The sequence below is a fragment of the Acartia tonsa genome, chromosome 13 (genome assembly GCF_053477335.1).
Source record: "Acartia tonsa isolate MP-2025a chromosome 13, ASM5347733v1, whole genome shotgun sequence".
Lineage (NCBI taxonomy): Eukaryota > Metazoa > Arthropoda > Copepoda > Calanoida > Acartiidae > Acartia > Acartia tonsa.
Window position 1 is genome coordinate 33,101,283 of NC_137272.1, and position 24,097 is coordinate 33,125,379.

Below are 24,097 nucleotides of genomic sequence, written 5' to 3' on the forward strand. Positions count from 1 at the left end.
TTTTTTGGGGTGGGGAGGTTTCATGGCTTTGCCCCATGGTGCAAGGAGGGTTTCTCCAACCCCATCACTTGTTTTTGTTGGCAAAAAGTATTAAAAAAATAAAAAATGGGGGGAGGAAATTTTTTTATTTTTTGGGTGGTGGGAGTGTCCAAGCCCCCAAGAAAATAGTCTAAAATCATCGCAAAACCAGTAGGCATATTCCCTGAAGAGTAGAGCCCAAGCTGTTCAGCAATAACTTTTTGACTATTTGACTTATATCAATCAATATAAACACACTTCATATATACTATTTAGAGGTAAAATTATGAATTAAATGAGTAAATACTCTGTCATTCTCACAACTGTTTTAAACATGTGAGCGCTTAAGGGGACTATGCACTAACAAGAGCAATTTATGTTAAAGGAACCATGCAAGAAATATACCGCTTTATCTGCTGAAAGACTGCCATGAGTAGACCCAATAACCAAAATTTGAAGCCTCCAGCTTCAAAAACAAGAAAGGTATAGACATTTCAAAATCATATTTTTAGTACAATGCAGGGATAAGGGATGGGAAACGTAGGAAAATATTATTTCAGGCCTATTTCAAGCCTGGGCCTATTTCTAGCCTAATAAATCAGTTTTGGGATGGCGCAGTAGTTCATATAAAACGCTAATGAAAAAGCTGTGTGTGTGTGTGTAGATAAAGTATAGAATCAAATTCAGGTAGCTAGTTTAAAGTAAAAAACATAACTTTTTATAAACCTATATATTAATGGCTTTTGTTAAAATGAAGTTTTTTCTCTCCTAAAATTTTTTTATCTTTTACTTTGGTAATTTGAACTGTCAGAAAGCTATCGTTGGGTTTCCCTCAGACAGATTTTAGTTTGTATTATTTGCATTTTTATTAATGAGTAAAAATTTTATTTGAAAATTTCATTGCTAATGAAAATTCAAAATAAATAAATTAATATGCACTTGGGTAACATTCTATCAAGTTCTTTGGATACTATTATGTAGTGATAAATTTGTACTGTGTTGTATTGTACATATATTAGTGTTAAGGTGTTGTATCAATTCCGTATTAAATTTTTAAAATTCAAAATACAACATCTAATTTATAAACTACCAAATGAAAATTCGTTGCTACCTTCTTTCCAAAAAATAATCCCTTTATTTTTGTTTTTTCTATATGGCCCTTTTTTAATGTTTAACTCTAAGCAGATTTAATAATTAAGCTAATGTGATCTAACACCATTTATATTTATTTTTTAGTAGCAGACGAAATCATTATTTTTTCTAGAATTGTCTGCTTCTAAAATTTTCGCCAATTGGTGATTGGTTGTTAAAAACAGGCCGATTCTTATTGGTTTAGAGCGATAGCTACTTGGGAGCGTCCGCCAGTTTGATAGTAATTTGTAATAGTTGCAATATCCCTATAGAATCTAGGCCGGGACCTAATTAATGGCCAGGTTTCCTATCCCTTATCCCTGGTACAATGAAAATTTTGAAAGTTTCATTGCTAATAATAGAATTTTCATTATTGAAATACGTCACCTAGAAAGAAAATTATAGGTTTTTTTTGGCAGAAACTTAGGATGCTAATAATTGATAACATTTTTACAATAAAAACACTCTTTTTTATAGTCACAATCATTAAAAAATTCAGTTTAATTTGCATTGTATTGAGAGTACTGTAGCGTGAGAATGCCAGCCTCCAGGATTTCCAGTCAATCAGATGCCTGAGTTTACGCTAAGTCTGCTGAACAACCAATCACAGCTGAGCATCTGTATTACTTACATTAGTTTAATTTTTTCCCGCTATGATTTTACGCTTTCAAACGCAATTTAAACCAAATTTTTAAAAGACATTTTGATTATAAAATGAGGTGTTTTTATTGTATAAATGTTATTAGTTACTGGCATTCTAAGTTTCTGACAAAGATAAGCTTTTAATTTTGCTTCCAGATGACGTAATTTAATATTAAAAATTTTCTTTTATTACAATAAAAATCTTTCAAAATTTTCATTGTACTAAAAGAATCATTTTGAAATGTCTGTAACTTTTTTGTTATTGAAGCTGGAGGCTTCAAATTTTGGGTATTGGGTCTACTCATGGCAGGCTTTAGGCAGTTAAAGCAGGGTATTTCTTGCAGGGTTCCTTTAAGCACCTTCCAGAAGTGGTTTTACACATTTTTTTAGGCGAATTAACTAGGTTCCTTTTAAGTAAAGTTAAATAAACAAAAAAATTAAGTCTCACCTACTTAAAAGGAACTTAGTTAATTCGCCTAAAAAAATGTGTAAAACTTCTTCTGGAAAATTACTTTATCACTTTTTTCTCAAAATAGTATCTAATGTTTTGTTGATTTTAATGTTTAAAAAATATTCACTGCATAAACATCATCATATGCTTTTATTTAGAAGAGCATGAATGACAGTATCATGAATTTTTACATTATCACCCCATTTTGCAAATATATGACATATATCACAAAAGTTAGATCTGTGTCTTAGCATTTACTAATTTTGCTTAAAATCAATTGCTTTAGTTAACGTATAGTCCCTTAGTAAATTGTGTTTGTCAATTAATTTATATTTTATAGTGTTTGTCTACTTTTTCGTGGAAAGCCAGTTGAATTTAAAGGTTTTTTGATCAATAGAACAAACAATTCATTCAACTTATTTTATGAAACTGCTTGCAAAAGCATGGATATTTCATAATAATATAAAACTATTATTAAACAATTCATTATGAATTTTATTAATATAATTATTTCTTTTTAAAGTTTAGTTGCAGAAGGATTTTTCTTCACTTAGATTAGCAGACAATTTATCTAAAATAGATGCTTAGACTTAAAAATACTGCAAAAACAAAGTTATCCTGTAATTAGAAATGTTTCAATTAGAAATGTGAAACATATAATAATGATATAAAATAATTCTATTTAAATAAAATATGGCCTCACTAATGATAATCAATAATCATGATAAGAACCATAATAAAGCAAATGGAATGTTCCTATGATATAAATTGTTAATGATAGATATTATATGTTATTGATTTTTAAGAGTGTTGAGTTACTTTTTCTCTAAACTAGTGGCTTCGCCCCTAGCCTCTAGGGGCTTTGCCCCATGAGGTATAGTTACATCTTCTATTACTTACCCAGCAGAACGGATCACAAATTTTCGCACCAACCCAGCAGGAAAACATTTTGCGATTAAATTCTCAAATTCGTAAAATTTGTAAATTTCGTAAAATTCGTAAATTGTGTAAAATTCGTAAATTGTGTAAAATTCGTAAAATTCATAAAATTCGTAAAATTTGTAAAAAAAAAAAAAAATGGGGGGGGATTTTTTTATTTTTGGGGGGGTTGGGGGTGTCCCACCCCCCAAGAAAATAGCTTAAAACCACCGCAGGACCAATAGGTATATACCCTGAAGAGTAGAATCCGATCAGTTCAGTGGTTACTGAGATCTTAAGCTTCAGACGGACGGACGGACAGACAGACAGACATCGTTCTACTTTGTATTATAGATTATAAAAAGTTAAGTTTAGTGTTAGGAATAGTTATTTCTAGCATCGTATTATAAACGGCTTTCCGCGGATATAGATTGTACAATTATAAGACTAAAACTAGTTTTTTTAGCCCTGAGGTGCCGGCACCGGCTAAAAAAACTGGTTTTAATCTTATGATTGTACATTTTTATATTCGTAGAAAGCTGGATATAATACGATGCTAGACATAGTTTTTTCGTAAAGATGAGAACCGGTTCCTATCCACCGGATTCGAATGAATACGAGAAAAGATTTTATAAGTTGATTTGAAGTGCCATACTTCCAAGCAACAAGTTTATAATTTTAAAAGTTAATTTTAAGTCTTTTCTACAGTCTTAATACTTTATGCACACCCACCAAAATTTCTATGAAATATGGCTACAATATAAAATTGACTAATTTAATTATATCCTGGATTACATTACCCAATACAAGAAATATTTTTGATATCAATGCAACTAGTATCACCTGAACCTGCCACTTATACTGTTGTTGCAAGTTACTGAAAAAATATCAAAAGATGAACTTTACCACTGGAAAAATGTTAAAGCTCTTTGTATATGTGATTTCCACATTTAAGTTTGTTTATCAGATTGGACAAAGTACCTTTAATCTTATTCAGCCACAGGTAGCTGACACATCAGAAAATCTTTTATTACAGGACATGGACCTTCCCCTAATCACCATTTGTCCACAAGATCAAGCAAATGAAACAAAGGTGAAAGATCTTGGTTTTTCTCCACTTTTTGGTTTCAATTATGCTGCTGGATTTTTAATGGGTTTAAAATCAGCCAATGGTAGCTCTAAATTGTCCTGGAGAGCAGATATGAATATGAGTTATGATCAATTGTAAGAATATGTTTTGGATGGCAAAGCAGATTTGGCTGTTAACAAAATCAAAGATGGCCTTTTTTATAATTACTACACTAAAGATCTAAAGAAAAAATTCTACATTGGCTTCTCTGGATTCTGTTGGGAGCTTGAGCACTATGATATCACAAGTAAATTGGGCATTTTAAGTTTATCTGAAAAGCCACTTGAAGTTTTCATAACAGATAAAAACATCAAATCCTATTTTTCTCTCAACATAGATTCTCAGTTGGGTCATAAGATAGTTTCAAATGAAAAAGGAATAGTATGGTATGTAATTGATGTAATGATAAAAAACAATCAAGATCCTAGAACCTCTGGAGGTTGTGTTCACTATGAAAAGGACCAATTTGAAAATTGTATTGATAAAGAAGTACAAAACTGGATCAAACCTGATATTGGATGCAATCCACCTTGGCTATCCAAAAAGGATCAGTGCAAAAATAAATCAATTTCTAGAACTGAGGGCTATTTTGGACATGCTATGCAAATTATGGATCATGAAGATTCAACATTTGAAAATGTTTGTGCTAAACCTTGCATTGAAATGAAATTTAATGCTAGAATCAGGACTTATGGTCAGACAGATAAACAAATCAAGATAAGTTTCAATCCTAATGTACATTACAGTGGTAAAATAGTAACTTATAACTTCACAAATTTTCTGATTGACTTTGGAAGTAGTTTGGGCCTTTGGTTTGGTCTCTCTGTCATTGGCCTCATGGATCTTGGTGTTCTTATTGTCAACTTCTTTAAGAGTAAAAAATTTATCAAATTCTAAAATATAATTGTTTGTAAAACAAATTCATTTAAAATTATTATTGAAATTTATTGTAAATGCTAATTCATTATTCTATTTGGATACATTAATTATTTTTTTTCTATTATGTATAATGATTTATTGTATATCCTTTGACTACCAATTATTGCATATTCAATAAAAATGAATGAATAATAAAAAGGGACCATAGGTTTGAAAAAGGACAAGTTTAACAAATTAAACATTCAATTATTAATTAGTTTGATTGTACAAATGAAATTGCATATAAAAATCTATAACAGAATTTTAGTTAACACTAAAAATGCAATATAAATTAATTTGTAAGTTTTCTTATGAAACAAATCTAAAACCTTTAACCTAAAAAAATCTGATTTATTTTTACTTCATTGTGTATAAATATATGTGTTGTTATTACATCTATCTACATCTTTTATATGCCTCTTTAAAATTGATTTAAACTCCAATTCAATGTTATAATACGTTTTAAAATGCTTTAAAAGCTTTAAAATGTGTAAGTAGTCAGAATTTTCACATTTTAGTTTGTGTAGCCACAGCTAGCTTAAGCCAGGTACAGGTTTACCTGAGCACACCAAAGAAACTAACTAGCAGGGGTGTTCTAGGAAGGTAATGTGAGTTCATAACCACTCTTACTTAAATCGTAGCTGTACCTTCCCTACTATGATTTTTTTCAAAATATGTAAACTATTTCAGTATCACCTACTCTCCTTATATTTTTTTGCCACAATGGATATAGACCTTGCTATATTTACCTGTTAGTGTAAGGATTATTTCAGTTTACTTGTTTCAGACATCTTTTATAATTAGTAAAAGAATATGAATTTTTTTTATTATTTTTCATTGATGGTTTGGATTATAAGATTGAAATATCCAGTTAGATTTGCTCTTTAAACTTTGTAAACTAGCTTGCTGAAACAAACAATTCATTTTATAATTATAGTAGAAAGAAAAATTTAAACCCAGCATCCAAGAAAATGTATTTTGAAAAAAATCATAGATTAGAAGGTACAGCTACGATTTAAGTAAGAGTAGTTATGAACTCACAATACCTTTCTAGAACACCCCTGCTAGTTAGTTTCTTTGGCGTGCTACGGTAAACCTGTACCTGGCTTAAGCTAGCTGTGTAGCTTGGTTATGCTACAGTTTGTTGTTTATTAAATTTTTGAGTTTATGCAATTAATTTATATAAATACAAGTTGTTTCGCCACTATCCTATAGTAAAGGGGGAAAGGGAGTTCAGGAATATAGCCTAAAACCGTCCCTAGAAAGCCTCCCTGAAAAGTACTACCCGCCATTGGGACCAGCAATTTCCGAGATCTTTGGCTTCAGACAAAATAACCTTACTTCTTTACAATATATTTACATTGTTAGTTCTATAGTGTAGATTATTAATAGCGAAGCTACTCTATAATTCCAAATGTCCGTCCGTCTGTCCGTCCGTCCGTCCGTCCGTCTGTCCGTTATTAATGAATTGGGGGAAACGTGATTTTCTCAGCTCCTTTAAAAGATAGACAGTTGAAAGTTTTAGTGCAGATTCCCATAACATATGCTTATCTAATCTATATATTGTTTTGTCCATCTCTCTGTTAATTGGGGTGCTAGATCGATTCCTATATTTTTATGTTTTTTGTAATTTTCTCGTTATCTTATCTTTTCAAGACAGACAACTAAAATTTTAGTGATTAAATAAATTTACATTCTACACTAATTCACTAATTTTCATTAAGATTTGTATATTAATTGGGGTGCTAGATCGATTCCTAGATTTTTGAGTTTTCATGATTTTTTCAAATCTTATTCAAGATAGACTGGTGAAATTTTCAGGGATTGAATAAGTCACAGTCTACATGTTTCTATCAAGTTTAATTAAGATATTCCTATTGGTTGGGCTGCTAGATCGATTCCTAGCTTTTCAAGTTTTTGTGATTTTCTTGACCCCTGCTTAAGATAAACGGCTGAAATTTTTTAAGATTAATTAAGTCAATATTCTACATATATGACATACTCTATAGATCATTTTTACCAGATTTTGTCCAGGCTCCAGCAAACTTAAATTGCTCTTGTAACCGCAATTTTTTACTTGAATACTTTAAATTTTAAACTTAAGCTTTTCTGATATGTCTACATAAAATATTAAAATTTTGTGAAAATCCGCCGCTGTTTTTCCGCCGATCACCAATTGCAGTAGTGCTAAAACTCAATTTCAAAATTAAGAAATTTGTTTAAAGTACATTTTATCCCCTCTTTGTCTAATTCAGATATGAACTGAACCTGCCCAAAATGTACATCAATTTACTGGCCATTATCCTATCCCTTAAGATCCCTGTGTAGTTCTCCCATATGTTGAATATAAGATGTACTTTTATTGCATTGGAATTCTGAGACGAATTTCAGGCCTACACCCAAGGGAGCTAGGTAATTTCTTTTTACTAGCGAAGCTTTTATACATTTAATTTTGGTATGTCCGTCCGTCGGTACAGGATAGCTCTTATCGGTTATATGAGCATACTAGAAAAGTCATATTAATTTCAAACTTTTTATAGTGATTCCTGTAACTGTTAGGTGCAATTGATAGTTCTATAACATTTTAATTATAAATAGAAATTCCTCCATCTATAATACAAAGTAGAATGATGTCTGTCTGTTTGTTTGTTTGTAGCGAAGGATCTCGCTAACTGCTAAACCGATCGGGTTCTCCTTTACAGGGTAGCTTTTCATAGGTCCCGGAAAGGTTTATAACTATTTTCCTGGGGGGTGGGACACCCCCCCCCCCAAAAAAAAAAATGAAAAATACACCCCCCAATTTTTTTTTCTTTTTAAAACTAAAGCAAAGCCCCTAGAGGCTAGGGGCAAGCCGCTAGTGGTTATTAAGTTGCAATGCATTTTAAATTGTACAAAAAGTTTAAATTTGACAAAACAGTTTTAACATGCGTAAACTACAAATAGATATATGATATCCGTTACAGACGGGTCGATCGACCATAAATGTAGTAAAGCTTTACTTAAAAAAACATTGGTTTTCCTATTGAGAGTACGTTGCTAATTTTAGTCGCCATATACAAGATCTTACATAGTCTAAAAGCACACATCTTTATTACATACTTATTTAGTTTAGTAAACAAGGATCCCTAAATTGCGAAGCACATACAACTTTTGATGAACCAACGAACAAAGCAAGTTATACAGCAAACATTTAGTGTCAAATAAAAAAATATACATAGAATGTATACATAGAATAAAACATGAAAAATCAGCCATCTAACTTGAACGTTTCCATCATATCATTTCTTGCAGACGGACAGACGGACATTTTAAATTATAGAGAATCTTTGCTAATAAAAACTCCGTGCTCTGTTTTTCTTTCTTCGGAGCAAGCAAAATACAAAATACTCCGACAGACAAAGAGAGAGAGAGAGAGAGAGAGCAAACAAGATATACACAGAGAAAGAAAAATTACAGGGAGTTTTATAGAGAGAGAGTGTGAGAGAGAGAGAGAGAGAGAGAGAGAGAGAGAGAGAGAGAGAGATAGAGTAAGTTAGTAAGAGAAAGAGAATAAGAAAGACTCCGAGAGAAAGAGATAAAAAATATTCCGTCGAAAGTTCAGTTATTCTTGTTGCTCTGAGACAGACAAACATCTTGTCAATATAAAAAGTTACTTGGAGCGAAGCTACTCTGTAGTTCCCTTTGTCTGTCAGTCTGTAAGTCAGTGACTAATGAACATCTGCTCTCACTTTTTCTCACAATTGCTTCGCTTCTTATCGTCTCTCTCCAAACTGCCAATCAACAGGGAGGAGGGGATATTGGGCTGTTTAGTGTTTATTACGTTGGTCCCCAAAGTTTTATAATAACGTTTTCTTATACGTTGTCGTAACAACTTTGGGGACTTTTCTTGAATTTTTATTGGTTAATTAATCAAGTGTCCAAATGTTTCATCCAATAATGATTTTCTACAGAAGGGGTAATATTGTGTATTGTCATTGTGGATGAACATCAATTTATCGGCCATTGTCTTATCCCTTTAGATCCCTGGCTAATTAATTTTTCTCATTTTAAATTAATTTACATTTTAAATACCTATTAATTACCCGGAAATAAACAGTTCAGATAGCTTTTCTCAAAATATTCTCTAAAGGATAATTCAATTTCCGCAGGGATCTTAAGGGATAAGACAAAGGATGATAAATAAATTATTGGTTGAAAAGTTTGGAAACTACTGGTTTCGCAATATCAAACCAATCAAAATACAATAAAAGTACCCAACGTTTTTAGCCGACAAATAAGATAGCGTGATTATAAAACTTTGGGTACCAGTGTGATTTACTTCCTTATGTCTGCATCTTCCCTGATATTAAAAAATTTAAGCCTATAAAGGCAGTGGTGTAAAGGAAGGAGGGGAGGGGATTTTTTATCACATACAGTTAGGACTTTAAAATAAAATCTATGCAAACAAAAGGTTGTATGTATTTGGTTCAGAGATACACAAACTCATCTATAATACAAAGTAGAACGATGTCTGTCTGTCTGTTTGTTTGTAGCAAAGGATCTCGCTAACCGCTGAACCGATCGGGTTCTCCTTTACAGAGTAGCTTCTTATAAATCCCGGGAAGGTTTATAACTATTTTCTTGTGGTGTGGGACACCCTTAACCCCCCCAAGAAATGAAAAATACCCCCCCCACAATTTTTTTTTCTTTTTAAAACTAAAATTAAAATAGTGGGGTCGACTACCCCCCCCCCCTCAAAAAAAATTCACCCCCTCCAAAATTTTTTTTATATTTTCTTTAAAATCTAAAACACGAAAAATTAGTTCGATCAAACCGTAAAACATAAAAGATGAATTATGTTAGGATTTCTACAGAATTTCATATTTTCATCATTAGAGTACATAGATTGGGTCTGTAAGATCTCAAAAATAGCTTAATCTTTTACAATTTTCAAGAAAGCTTAATATATGAAGGTTGGATTTTAGGATGTTTTTGATGGAGTTAGGAAGTATGTAAGCCTTTTCAATAACAAATATATAATAGTTAATTATCGCATCGTATTATAGACAGCTTTCCGCGATTATTATTTTAATATTAGTGGAAAATTGTCTGTATTACGATGCTACACATAATTTTGCAGGGTAGCTAAGAACCGGTTTTAATCCAGCGGATAATAATCGGATTCGACGCCATACTGGAAATTTTGTTATCCTAGATCTTTCTTTTATGTAAATATTTATGTCTAAATTGAATGTTGACAAAATTTGAATAAATTGTTTGTGTTATGGATGTCTCCATCCCCCCCCCCCTTTTTTCCTTTTAATTATTTGACAACCCAACCTAAAAAGGAGCAGGAGTACATTATATTCCCATAATTTTTAAAAGCGAAGCTTTTCTATAATTAGGGTCGGTCCGTCCGTCCGTCCGTCCGTCCGTCCGTACGTCCGTCCGTCCGTCCGTCCGAGATAGATAGCTTTTATTCGTTAATTTAGGCATGTTAGAATTGTCCTATCGATTTCAAACTTTGCATGATGATTCCTGTAGTAGTTGGGTACGATTTAGAAAGCGTAGCAACTCTATAACCATTACCAGAATGTCCGTACGTCCATTTTAAACATGTTGATTTTTCTACTTTTTGAACAACAAATTTTCAAGTGTTTTAATTATCCGTTTGATCTGATTTTTGGTATATTTTTAAAAGCGAAGCTTTTCTATAATTAGGGTCGGTCCGTCCGTCCGTCCGTCCGTCCGTACGTCCGTCCGTCCGTCCGTCCGAGATAGATAGCTTTTATTCGTTAATTTAGGCATGTTAGAATTGTCCTATCGATTTCAAACTTTGCATGATGATTCCTGTAGTAGTTGGGTACGATTTAGAAAGCGTAGCAACTCTATAATCATTACCAGAATGTCCGTACGTCCATTTTAAACATGTTGATTTTTCTACTTTTTTAACAATATATTTTCAAGTGTTTTAATTATCCGTTTGATCTGATTTTTGGTATATTGATTCCTGGGACAACAAAGAACAATATTATAAGCGAAGCAACTCTATAATCAAGTCCAAAAATGTAAGTATGTCCATAAACATTATCCTGTTTTTAAGCAGTTTTTCAACAAATTTACCTACAATTTTGATTCGACATTTATACATTTATGTTCCGATTTTTCAGTTCAGATACTATACAAGTGTTAATGTCCGTTTGTCCTACCGTTTCAGTGCTTCGCTTTTATGGATGTTGTCATCCTTGTTTTACGTAATTTACATGTCTGATTAGGTCTCATGACTTTTTTGATAAGTTTTTAAAGTAGGTATTAAAGTTAATATGGTAAGCCCTCTGGTAAATTAAATTTCTAAAGTTTCGCTCCTAACGCATATGATCCAAAACTAACAAAAAAAAGTAATTCCACAGAGGCTAGTTTTTACAGTTTTGCTACTGTAAGTGTACAATATGCATATTTAGAAAGTAAAGTATTTTTTGTTTATTTTTGATAAAGATATTAAAGATAAATATGATAGTATACAAACAAACAATAAAGCTATTATTATGGTGGGGGCATCGAATCCCCCAAAAAAGAAAAACTTTTCCAACAGCTAAAAAGTATTTAAGTTAAAAATAAATGAAATAAAGGAGAGAGGGGGTTTCTCATTTTTAAAAGAGAAGCTTTTTTCGTTAATTTAAGCATGTTAAAATTGCCCTATCGATTTCCTTTTGTATGGTGATTTCTGTAGAAGTTAGGTACGATTTAGAAAGCGTATAATCGTTATCAGAATGTCCGTACGTCCATTTTAAACATGTTGATTTTTAACTTTTTCAACAACAAATTTTTATATGATAGAATCATTCGATTGATCTGATTTTTGGAATACTGATTCCTAGGACAACAAAGTACAATGTTATAAGAGAAGCATCTCTGTGATCAAGTCATAAAAATGTAAGTTTGTCCTTAAACATTATCACAAGTATTAATGTTAGTTTGTCTTGCCGTTGTAGAGCTTAGCTTTTATGGATGTTGTCAACCTTGTTTATATTACAATCTACAAAAAATAGTTTACATACGTTTTCTATATAAATAAATGATAATAAATATTAATTTATTCCCAATGAATTACGTGTTATCTTTTTCAATAATTATCAAATATAATCAATATCTATTATGCTATTATCGTCAAAATAGGTTTTTTTATGACATATGAATGGTCATGATTATTGGTATAAAGAAAGTAATTTAAAAATAATGGAATGTATAGAAATCGTTTTTTGGCGTTTCCCGTCAAAGCGCTTTGTCAATCCCTTCCCTAATTTTAAAATAATTTTGAAGAAAGGGGGGCTGGAGGGAGGATATTAACTGCAGGGTTAGGATGGGGAAAAAGTATTCCGCCCTCCCCATATTTACAATTTTTTTAATGGAGGCTGGGTCAGTGATCGACAGGCACTGAGAGAAAACATTTTAAACTTTTCTTTTTATCTATAAATATTTCTTTTTCCTTCCTTCCTTTAATAGCATTTACTTACGGTGGTTGCGCCCCTAGGAACTTTGTAATCAAAATAAGGGTGGGGGGTTTTATACCCTTTAATCTGTAAAACCTTTCAGTGTAAAATGGCATCTAATGAAACGCTATGGCTTCAATTTGTAGACACGGTTAAAACGGTAAGAATACTAAAAGTAAAGCTTTAACTGAAATATACATGACATGACATATAAACCGCCGAATCCTTCCCCGCCCCCTCCTCTTATTTTCTAGTTTTTATAAAGAAAAATATATGCATCTAGTATAGCCCCTGTGGCGGCTCTAATCCTGCGGCGGCCCTTTCTATATTTAAAACTATCCTGGTAGGGCTTTTCAAACCCTTTCCTAGCCTAACCTAAGAGTATGCATAAAAACATTTTTTTTTGTCATATACAATTTATGAAAATTTTAATGATAGTTAGACTTCAACAAAACATTCAACAAATTATTATTCCTTTTCTATTATTTTTTAGTTTGTTTCGTCCCATATCTATAATACAAAGTAGAACGATGTCTGTCTGTTTGTTTGTTTGTAGCGAAGGATCTCGCTAACCTCTGAACCGATTGGGTTCTCCTTTACAGGGTAGCTTCTCATAGGTCCCGGGAAGGTTAATAACTATTTTCTTGGGGGGTGGGACACCCCAAACCCCCCCCAAAAAATAAAAATACCCCCCCCCCAAAAAAAAAAATATAAAAAAAATTGGTTTGATCAAACCTCTTGGGGCAAAGTCCCTAGAGGCTAGGGGCGATGCCGCTAGTATAAAATATAATGGTTGAGGACGGTACATTTGCTGGGGAAATGGCTCCCCTATAATTTGCTTATTATGTATCTTTCTTGAAAAGCACAACTTTATCAGAGTTCATCAGCTTTTAGCGAGATTTTAAGTTTCAGACGGATAGTCTGAGTTCTTTTTTGCTAAAACTCTATATATTTCAAATGTATTTGGCCACCTATTTATTTATTTATCTATAAACTAGGTGCTACGCCCTTAGAGGCCTCTAGAGTCACCAGAGGCCTCACTAGAAGCTGCTCTGTTAAGGAGAATCATATCGGTTTAGCGGTTAGCTAGATCCTTCGGTATATCTAGACAGACAGACAAACATCCTGTTACTTTTATATAAGGAGATATCTCTACATTTAGATATTTTCCACATCAACTCTATGGATCACCACACCCTCGTTCTATACTTTGGTTCTACTATACACAATTCTAATAACAGGTACAATATTTTTAAATGCATTGATTCAGTTGTCTAATTTCTTTAAAGGCATTGCAAAAATTATTTTACTTTTGCTTTTTTCATATTAGTCAGAAAAGCAAAAATAACGCATTTTTTTAACATTATTTAATATTCATGTTTATGAACCACATTTTTAAAAACATTAAGTTAAATGATAATAATAATATTGAAAAATCAACAAAAACAAAAATAATTCTACAAATGGAACTATAAAATAAACTAAGTTATGTAACTGCTAAATCTTATTTGTTGGTAACAATTTTTTATTGGTAAATTTAGCCACCTATCTAGCTATTAATCTATGTCATCCTATTTAGGAGGTGTAGTGGGCAACATGTTAATCCTGTTTATGCTAGTTCGAGCCCCAGCCCTTAGAACTCCAAGGAAATTTTGCCTCTTAAATAAATATAACAAGGATGTCAAAATCTATAAATGCAAAACTCTAAAATAAGATTGTTGACACGTATATTCCAAAGAGAAAACGATCCCAAGAAAAGTGACTGCCTTCAAGTAAAAAAAAACCGGGGCCATTTGCCTAACCCTGCGGGGCTATCACCTAACATACATAAACTATCCTAACCTTAGATAACAAAAGCTACTGTGAAAATACGACGAAACGCCCCTTAAGAGGCGATGTCACGAAAGGGACTATAGCCAAGTTCTTTTCTTTTTGAAAATAAAATGGAAAATGGAAGGGCCCCCTTCCCCCTCTTTCACTCAAGTGCCACTTAAGGCCTAAAATAAATCTTATCTAATGCAGTAGGAGATTTTTATTTAAAGAAATCTAATATATTTTACTTTAAATTAAAATAAATTTCTTTAAAATATTGTAAATGATTCATTCAAATATTTTTTGGAAGTATAGCAACATCCACAAATTAGTTAGGCACATAGTAAAGTATATAAAAAAAGGACAAACCGACGGACAAGCGAGTTTTAATTTATTTACAATCTTTACTATAAATTGTAAAACCGAAATGACTTTAAGTGCTGTAGAGAAATACCGTCGGACTAAACAGTGTTAAAGAAAAACATAGAAATCTTCATACAATATTTTGGATTTTAATTATACAAGAAAATAGGATCATGGAAAGAATACGAAGAACCGGCTTTCATCGTATTTCACAGTAGCTTTTAAAAGGTTATTTTAGGTTATGGTAGGTTAAATAAATGTTAAAGATTGCCCCGCTGGGTTAGCGCCACCCGCAAGGGCTAGAAATAGGAGAAAAGCTGCTGTGAAAATACGATGTAACCCGCTACTTCGTTTTCTTTCCATGATCCAAAAACGCGTTCCTCCTTTGCCGTAGAGAAAGACGGACGAACGGGTAGACAAAGTAAGATATAGAGTAGCTGTACTGCTTAAATAAAGAGGGTAAATTTTGATTTTAGAAATGTTTTTATTGCTAACCTAGCAATATCAGATTTCTGCTTGTGTTTGTTTACAATGCCTTTAACATTAGTCGAGGTAGGTTATCTATCTATCTATCTATCTATCTATTTATCTATCTATCTGTTCTATATGCTTAAGTTACAGGTTGTCTGTTTGTCTGTCTGTACCAAAATATCCCGATAACTGCTAGACCGATATTGCTCTTCTTTACAGTAAAACTTTTTATAATTAGAATTGTCTTTTTAGTATTTCATAAAAATGACGTTATACTGGCCTACAATTGGTCAACTAAAATGTATACTGGCCTTCTATTGGTGATTTAGTCTGTTTATTGGCCTATCATTGGTCATTTGTATTGTATGTCGTAATTTTTTTTATGGGCACTATACAGAGCTTCAATGATGACTCCTGTAATTATTATGTATAATCAAGAAAGTGTAACACCTCTATAATCAATACCAGAGAGTCCATATTTCCATTTGACTTTATAAATTGTAAAGATTTGCTTTGATGGATATAGTCATCCTTGTTTAATTATATAGGAAATGTTTATAAATAACCTAATCAATAATGACTATTATCAATTGAAGGTCGTAAATTTTCTAATGCTACATAAAATATTCAATAACATTGAAAAACATTTCTTTATTTTATATATATTGTAACACAATTTTTTTTTAAATCCCCTAAAACATTTGTAAAAAATCCACGTATCTATTTTTGATGTGAAAAAAGTATCCTTCTGATGATTGCAGAAGCATGTAACTCTGAGTAAAATAAAATAAAAATTAAAGATAAAATGTTGTTTCACTTTCAAGTATTATATATAAAGGGTTGCGCGGCTTGTGTTAATAGTAGAAAATTCTTATGCATATCGTTAGAACCGTTATGAACTCTAGTTTTTGAAAATATAAGAACGATTCCTGTGCTACGTATAGTTAGGGAGCTACGTGGTGAAATGTTCCTATATGTTAAGGTTACCTATCAAAACTGGCATTGGGGCAACACACCCATTCTTTGTCGGCTACAATTGCCCCTGCAGGTAAAATTATCACTAATGATTTATAGATATACTTTCGGATTTGCCCCTAGCCTCTAGGGGCTTTGCCCCAAGAGATAATGAAAAAAAAATAAAGTACTTCTGGTGCTACTCATAGTCTAATGTGTTCTCAAGAAAATTACTACTTATTTTTTTTTGGGGGGGGGGGAATTTTCATTTTTGGGGGGCTTTGGGGTGTCCCACCCCCCAAGAAAATAGCTTAAAACCACCACAGGACCAGTAGGTATATTCCTGAAGAGTAGAATCCGATCGGTTCAGTGGTTACCGAGATCTTAAGGGACGGACAGACAGACGGACAGACATCGTTCTACTTTGTATTATAGATATTGTACATTTATATTGTCAAAAACTCAGGTGAACAAGATATATGCTGTATAAAATCAGACGCTGAATCATCCCACCTTTCAAAATCATGGCTTTTCTTTAAGCCTTTTGTTGGTATGGAAATTGGATACTCAAAGGGCAATTGATAGCTGCCAGTAATTCAACAACCAGCAGCCAGAGCTAATCCTTGTGAATTATCATAATAAAATATTATTTAACTTTATACCAACACTAGCTGTTACGCCCCTTAAACGACTCATAAAGTAATACTTGAGTTTGTGGGGGGGGGGGGGGTGGCGAATAGAATTAGACCCCCCCCCCCTATTATCATTTGTTTTCATTTTTTTCTATGGATGATTTCTCTTGGGAGGAGAACCAAAACAATTGAGACTGACGGTCACACAGACAAACATTCTGATACTAATACTATCTACTCTCTTATCCATTTATCTATTTTTAGGCCTCCTTCATACTAGTATCGTCTCTATCTATCGCAGCAATAGCTATAGATAGATCCACAATAATTTGCTATCCTCATTGGAACACGCTAACCACAAGGTAATTAGGGACAATTTTCGTTTGGTGCTCTCTCTTAAAAGTGTTCTTAAATGATTTGCTCTAAAATATCAGATAAATTAAATTTTTATTTAAGTTTAATGGAAGTTTTTTTTTAATTCTAGGACACCATATGTTTTACTAATTATTCAGTAGAATATTACTTTTAAATTCTACTAATTTAAATGTCTCTTTTAAATTTCACGATTTTCATATGAAATTTACTTATTTAAATTTTTTAAAGATATTATTAATACTTTTTGAAAATATGTATTTTTAGGACAGCAATGATGATAGCTTTTGTTATTTGGATGGTAGCTATAGGTAAATTTTTTTAAAATTCAACTAAATTTACAAGGATAACAAGTTTCAATGATGCTGTGAGTATTGGTTTAAAAAATATGACGTAACAAAAAAAATTTGCCAATGAGAGGGCGTTATTGACCGATGGCGGCAATGGTAGTGGACTCTCATTGGCTAATTTTTTTAGTTACGTCATATTTTTTAAACCAATACTCACAGCATCAGTTTCAATTTGATACTATATTTGTAACTAGCGGCTACACCCCCTAGAGGCCTCTAGTGGCACTTTAAATGTTTGGTTTTTTTGTTCAAGTCTCTACGATACCTATGTTGCTTTCAAGTCTCTTTTCAAGTCACTACGATACCTGGCAATGTTGCGTAGGAGTCTCTATACTTAAAATAAAAATTTCGATTTATTGTGATTTCTCTTGGGAGAGTGGTGGTACCCTCCCCCAAAATAGTTATAAACCTACCCGAGAACCCAATCGATTCAGCGGTTAGCGAGATCCTTCGAAAAACACAGACAGACACATACACATCCTAATACTTCATTAGAAGGATGTTATCTTAATTTTGCAGATAACCAGTACAGAAATGTTTTATATAATTGTTTAAAACTCAGGTAGGGAAGGGACATTGGACTGGATGCTGTCTAAAATGGTGCAAAAAATGGGGACAAATTTCAAATTGATTTGACGGGGCTGTTTATTTACGTCACAAGTGAGGGGAAAGAAAAGGGAAGGAGGAAAGAAACCCCCTAGAAAAGAGATGGGGGTATTACGTCACACGCCAAAACAATTTAAAATTTGTCCCCATTTTTTGCACCATTTTAGACAGCATCATTGGACTGTGGTACTAAATAACTTTGGGTACTTTCATTAAATGTGTTGGTTCTAAACTATTAGTGTTCAAACTCTTCACCAAATAATTTCAATAATAAAGGGTAATTCTATTTATTATCATTTGGGATGCATATAAATTTAGCGTAAAATATATGCAAAATCTAAATAAAGACACTTTGACTTTTGAAAAGCGTTTGATTATACTCCATAAATAAAGTCACTTTATTGTTTAAAGACCACCCTCCCACATAAAAGAGGAATATGTGGTTTGAATTAAATACTAATGATTTTTTATCTCTTTTTTAGTTATTGTTTCACCTTTGAGCCTGGTAAAGCAACTATTTAGGTAAGTTATCATTATTTTGTTGTTAAGACAAATACGTCCAACATTAAAATAATAAGCAAAATATTCGGACAACCATTAAGAGTCATAAAAAAAAGAAAAAGAAAGTTAAAAAATTAATCCTTATTAAAAGTAACAGGATAACTCTCTGTACAAAAGAATCTCACTAACCGCTACACCGACATGGTTCTCCTTCATAATGTAGGAAAGGTTAATGATTATTTTTGGGAGAGTATCCATCCATAGAAAAAAACTACCCCCCCCCAAAAAAAAATATTTTTACTTTTTAAACTAAACTAAAATTTTAAAATGGGGGGGGGGGGGTGGCGATTCCAGCATCCACCTCAAGTGCGTAGCTGCTAGTATGATGTAATGAAAGAAAAGTCTTCAAAATATACATTTATTTAAATCTAAACTAGTTTCTAGAAAAATATTTTTTTAGAAAGATAGCCGCCAAAACTTTTTAAAACAACTTTAATCTATTTTGCCAAAAATCCAATATCTAAGATTATTTTTAGCTACAACATACCGAGAAAGTTTTTACTGAAGTTGACAAATATAATATATATAGAGTTAAGTTAATTGTGACAACTGAAAAGTTTTTCTTTTGTGGAGCGTAGCTACTCTTGATTTATGTCTATTAGATGTAAAAGCCAACTATCTATGGGGATAAGACAATGACCGATAAATAAATGTACATCTTCAATGATTATACACAAAGTTACCCCTTATGTAGCGTAAGATTAGGGGTTGAAACGCTTGTACACTCAACTTAATAAACACCCAAAGTTGTTAAGCCAACGAATAAGAAAACGTTATCATAGAACTTTAGGGACTAGTATAATATACATCTCATTGCCCCCTCTCTCTCTCTCTCTCTCTCTCTCTCTCTCTCTGTGTAAAAGCGCTAATATTCTATAAGGTGCATATGTTGGTTTGTCCGCATCAAATAACTATTCACTGGATTTCAATTTATAACACTAAAAAAGATAATGATAAAACAATTAAACTAGTACAGTTATAATATTACTTTAAACATACTAGAGGCTTCGCCCCTTAGAGTCAAATTCAAGTTGACTTTATGATAGTACATAGTTGTTTTTTTACAAAAAAATCGAAGGGGGGGGGGGTTGGTAATTATTATTTTTTTGAATTAATATAGCATAAAACCATCGCAGAAACAGAATATATATTGAAGAGTAGAGCCCAAACGGTTCAGCGGTTATCAAGATCCTTGTTGTAATTTTCTAAATAACTAAAAAAGTTTTTCTAACTGTCACAACAAGAAAAGATATTTGAGTTTTTATCTAAAAAACGATTTAAGTAAAAGTTGCAAGAAATTTAGATTTTTTCCAGTATCGCCTCGAAACCGATTAATATCCGGTGGATTAAAACATGCTCTCAGCCATACTGAAAAATTATGTATAGCATCGTATTATATCCAGTTCTCTGTGAATAAAAAAAAATTACAATAGCCTTTCCGGGCTAAAAAAACGGTTTTGATTTTATATTTGTACAATTTTATATCCGCGAAAAGCTGTTTATAATGCGATGCGATAAATAGCTATTATTGATTTTAATCAGATGCATTGCCCCAAATATTTTTATTTGATTTTTGTGGTATAGTCCTTTCCACGACATATCTCCATAAGAAGCGATTCTTCGTATTTTTCACAGTAGCTTTTCTCCTATTTCTAGCCCCTGCGGGGGGCTCTAACCCTGCGGGGCCAATTACCTAACCCTGTGGGGCAATCACCTAACACAATATAACCTAACCTAACCTAAAATAACCTATAAAAAGCTATACCCGATGTTTGTGAGCAACGTTTTTCCACATTTAAGGCATGACAGTGCTAGGGTTGGGCCGGATACATATTTTTCCGGATACTGGATATCCGGCTGATTTCTAATACCGGATATCCAGTATCTGGCAGACTTCTGGATAACTAGATAACAAAAAACCTAACATACACATCCCCACTAGACTGGCCCAAAAAAACATGAATTTTTAAATCTTTACCATATCAATATGCGGATACCTTGAAGTTGGTACCGGCTCAAATGTAGACCTCTCTACAATGAAAATTAATCTCGAAATTTCAATCTTAAGCTTTATATCAAAAAATTCATATTTTCATGATTTTAACAAGAAATAATTAAAGAACTGCCAACCTAAAATAATGTAACAAGAGTTCAAATATGAAGCAATTATAAAAAGTAGGCAGAACCGCCATTCCTGCCGAATAATTCCGAAAAACGTCTAAAAACATTGTTTTATTTGAATTGATAATTTGTGTAAGAAATTGAACTAAAACAGTAGTTATTAGTCTTATGAGAAGAGTAATGATGAAAAACTCTAAAAAATATACATTTTAAAGACATAAAATAGGAAAAAGTGTTTTTAATAAATTTCATGGCTCAACAGACATTGTCGTCAATAAAGAGACAATTTATTAAAATAAAAAATTAAATGAAAGTAAAAAAAACATGTAATATACGTATTCTCATATTCAACTTTTAAAAAAAGCATACTAATAAAAAATTAATATTGCAAAAAATAATTTGATTGTTTTTTATTAAACCAGGAATAAAGAGTAAGGCTTATCTTTAATTATTTTTCTTCAATGATTTTGCAGTATGAAATAGCTTTCCCAAATTATTGTAATTGTACATAAATAAATTTTTATACTTTCTTTCTTCATATATTTATTCCTGGTGATTTTAATATTTTATTTCAATGTTTGTAAACAAACAGACAGAAAATTTGATGTTTTGCTTTATACAGTTAGGGAGTTGAATCCATTTTTATAAAAGATATCTTCACCAAGAGAGGCAAAAGTGGAATCTTAAATTTCAAAAATCGTATCGGCGTTGAAGATATCTTCACCAAGAGAGGGGAAAGTGGAATCTTACATTTCAAAAATCGTATCGGTGTTGAAGATATCTTCACCAAGAGAAGTGAAAGTAGAATCTTACATTTCAAAAATCGTATCGGCGTTGAAGATATCTTCACCAAGAGAGGGGAAAGTGGAAAGGTAGATTACAGTTTTAGAGGGTCCAAACCATAATCATAGATTATATTTCTGCTACTATAAAAATGGATTCAACTCCCTAACTGTTATATATGGTGTAAGGCTCTCTTAATTTGGGGAAGACAAGGTGAAAATAAATATGCATCTGACGAGATAGCGATAGATTTTTACTTAAAATCAATTATAGGGCTAAAATCTACAAACAATACATAACCTATTTTTACATACCGCACATTGAAAAGCGATTTAGACCTTCATTTGGGCCACACTAATTCCCACCTTCACATAACTATTGTGATTTTCTTTTTAAATGAGAGGGAGATTTCTGTGCTCTACTTATTAGGCAGGAAACTCTTTATTTTTATGGATGTTGTCATCCTTGTTTTTCTAAAGTATTCCTATTAGATTAGTTAGCGTCTTGAGCTTCTAGTCTTTTCAAATAATGTATTTACGTACTATGGGCTAACTTACAGGGATAAGACAATGGATAATAAATTAACTGATGTACCATATTTAATAAAACTTTATTATTTTTAGTCCTGCAGAAAGTTTATTGTTGAGTGAGTTGGATTTCTCATCTATGGTTCAAAGATATGCATACAAGGAATTTATCTATTTTTTAAAACTATCGGCTATGCTCCTAGAGGCTTTTAGTGACAATTGGGTGAAGAAGGTTAGGGGGTGGAGTGCAGTCGACCCACCACTTTCTAAAAGAAAAAGAATTTTTGTTTTAAATCAGTGGGGCGATTATTTTGGGGTTGGTTGAGGTACCAAAATAGATATAAACCTTTCCTGGACCTAAAAGAAGCTTCACAGTAAAAGAGAACAATATAGGTTCTGAGGTTTGTGAGATATTATGCTACAAACACACAGGATAAACGGTTGCTATAGTCTTTTAAAAATGTGTTCTTATCAAGATACGTATTGTATAAAAAATTGTATACTCAAAAGGTTGTATAATCAAAAAGTTTTTTCTCCTTTTTGTCTATTCTAAAAATACACGTAGGTATAACTCTTATCATTATTCCAAAAATCAGATGAATATCTATTTTATGTCTTAAGGTACTCTTTGTAAATCGTACTGTTACAAGGTATCACCATGCACAGTTTGAAATAGATAATTCTAACATTCCTAAATTAACGATAAAATCTATCCGTTACGGACATACGGACCGACCCTAATGACAGAAAAGCTTTGCTTTTTACTGAAGTAAATTGTAAATATGCATGTTGAATATAATTTTTCTATAATAAAAACAACTTTTAATCAGGAATAGGCAGCCGAAAGTATTTCGACATTAAAAAAATTGGGCTGGCTGGTGATTTTAATAAGAAATGCGACTCATATGACAAATTGCAGGCATGTATTTATAGTAAACTAAAGTACCCATTTTCAAATATGAGAATTATTGATTGCAAAGTTTGGGCCAAAAAATCAAGATTTAACAAAAGTACCCAAAGTCTTACTTTGAAAAATTTGGGTATCAATATAATTAAAAATCACAGTCCCTTTTTTCTCCTTTTTTAAACGCAAATAAACCACGACTGTGGTCCTTACTTGTTTAAACGGCTAAATAAAACCGCCGGCCACCAGTCCCTAGTGCTAGTGAATATGATTGATAGGCATGATATTTAGGAAGTATGAGGTTATAAAAAAAATATATTATGCCAGGGATATAAAGGGATAAGACAATGGCCGATAAAATGTACATCCCCAATGATTGTCCTCTCTGTAACTTAAAATTAGTAGTTGAAATGTTTAGCACTCAACTTAATAAACAAACCAAATTCGCAAAAGTCCCCAATTTTGTTAATTCATGAATAAGAAAACGTTATTATAAAACTTTAGGGACTAGTGTAACAGGCCATTGTCCCCTCTCTCTGTCTGATATTATGCTAAAGTTTAGCAATAAAATGCTACATAAAAGATCAATTTATTAGTTCTAATTTAGCGTATTACTCTCGCTCTATCTCTATTTTTACATGATGTAAAGTAAATCATTACTTATTTATTTTTCCTAAATTAAAATGTAACAAGGATGACAACATCCATAAAATCGAAGCTCTGAAACGATAGGACAATCGGACATTATTGTATAGTGTCAGAACTGAATAATCAAAATATAAATGTAAGAGTCGAAGTAAAATTGTAAGTAAATTTGTTGTAAAACTGCTGGATACAGGATAATGTTTATGGACATACTTACATTTTTAGGACTTGATTATAATATTGTAGTTTATTGTCTCAGGAATCAGTATACCAAAAATCAAAACAATCGGATATTTAGATCAAATAAAATTTTTTTTGTT

General features: G+C 32.1%; 1 protein-coding gene across 1 annotated transcript in view; it reads left to right on the forward strand.

Annotated features, from left to right (window-relative positions):
• The first annotated feature begins 12,749 nt into the window (after positions 1 to 12,749).
• LOC145335081 (neuropeptide F receptor-like) overlaps positions 12,750 to 24,097 on the forward strand; it is a 41,969-nt gene continuing 30,621 nt past the window's right edge. Inside the window, exons 1-9 of the mRNA XM_080180793.1 lie at positions 12,750 to 12,836; positions 13,839 to 13,917; positions 14,256 to 14,320; positions 15,326 to 15,403; positions 16,305 to 16,370; positions 17,173 to 17,270; positions 17,548 to 17,591; positions 18,719 to 18,758; positions 22,325 to 22,389. Coding sequence (XP_080036919.1) covers positions 12,786 to 12,836; positions 13,839 to 13,917; positions 14,256 to 14,320; positions 15,326 to 15,403; positions 16,305 to 16,370; positions 17,173 to 17,270; positions 17,548 to 17,591; positions 18,719 to 18,758; positions 22,325 to 22,389 — 586 coding nt within the window. The 5' untranslated portion in view covers positions 12,750 to 12,785. The remainder of the gene's footprint in view (positions 12,837 to 13,838; positions 13,918 to 14,255; positions 14,321 to 15,325; positions 15,404 to 16,304; positions 16,371 to 17,172; positions 17,271 to 17,547; positions 17,592 to 18,718; positions 18,759 to 22,324; positions 22,390 to 24,097) is intronic.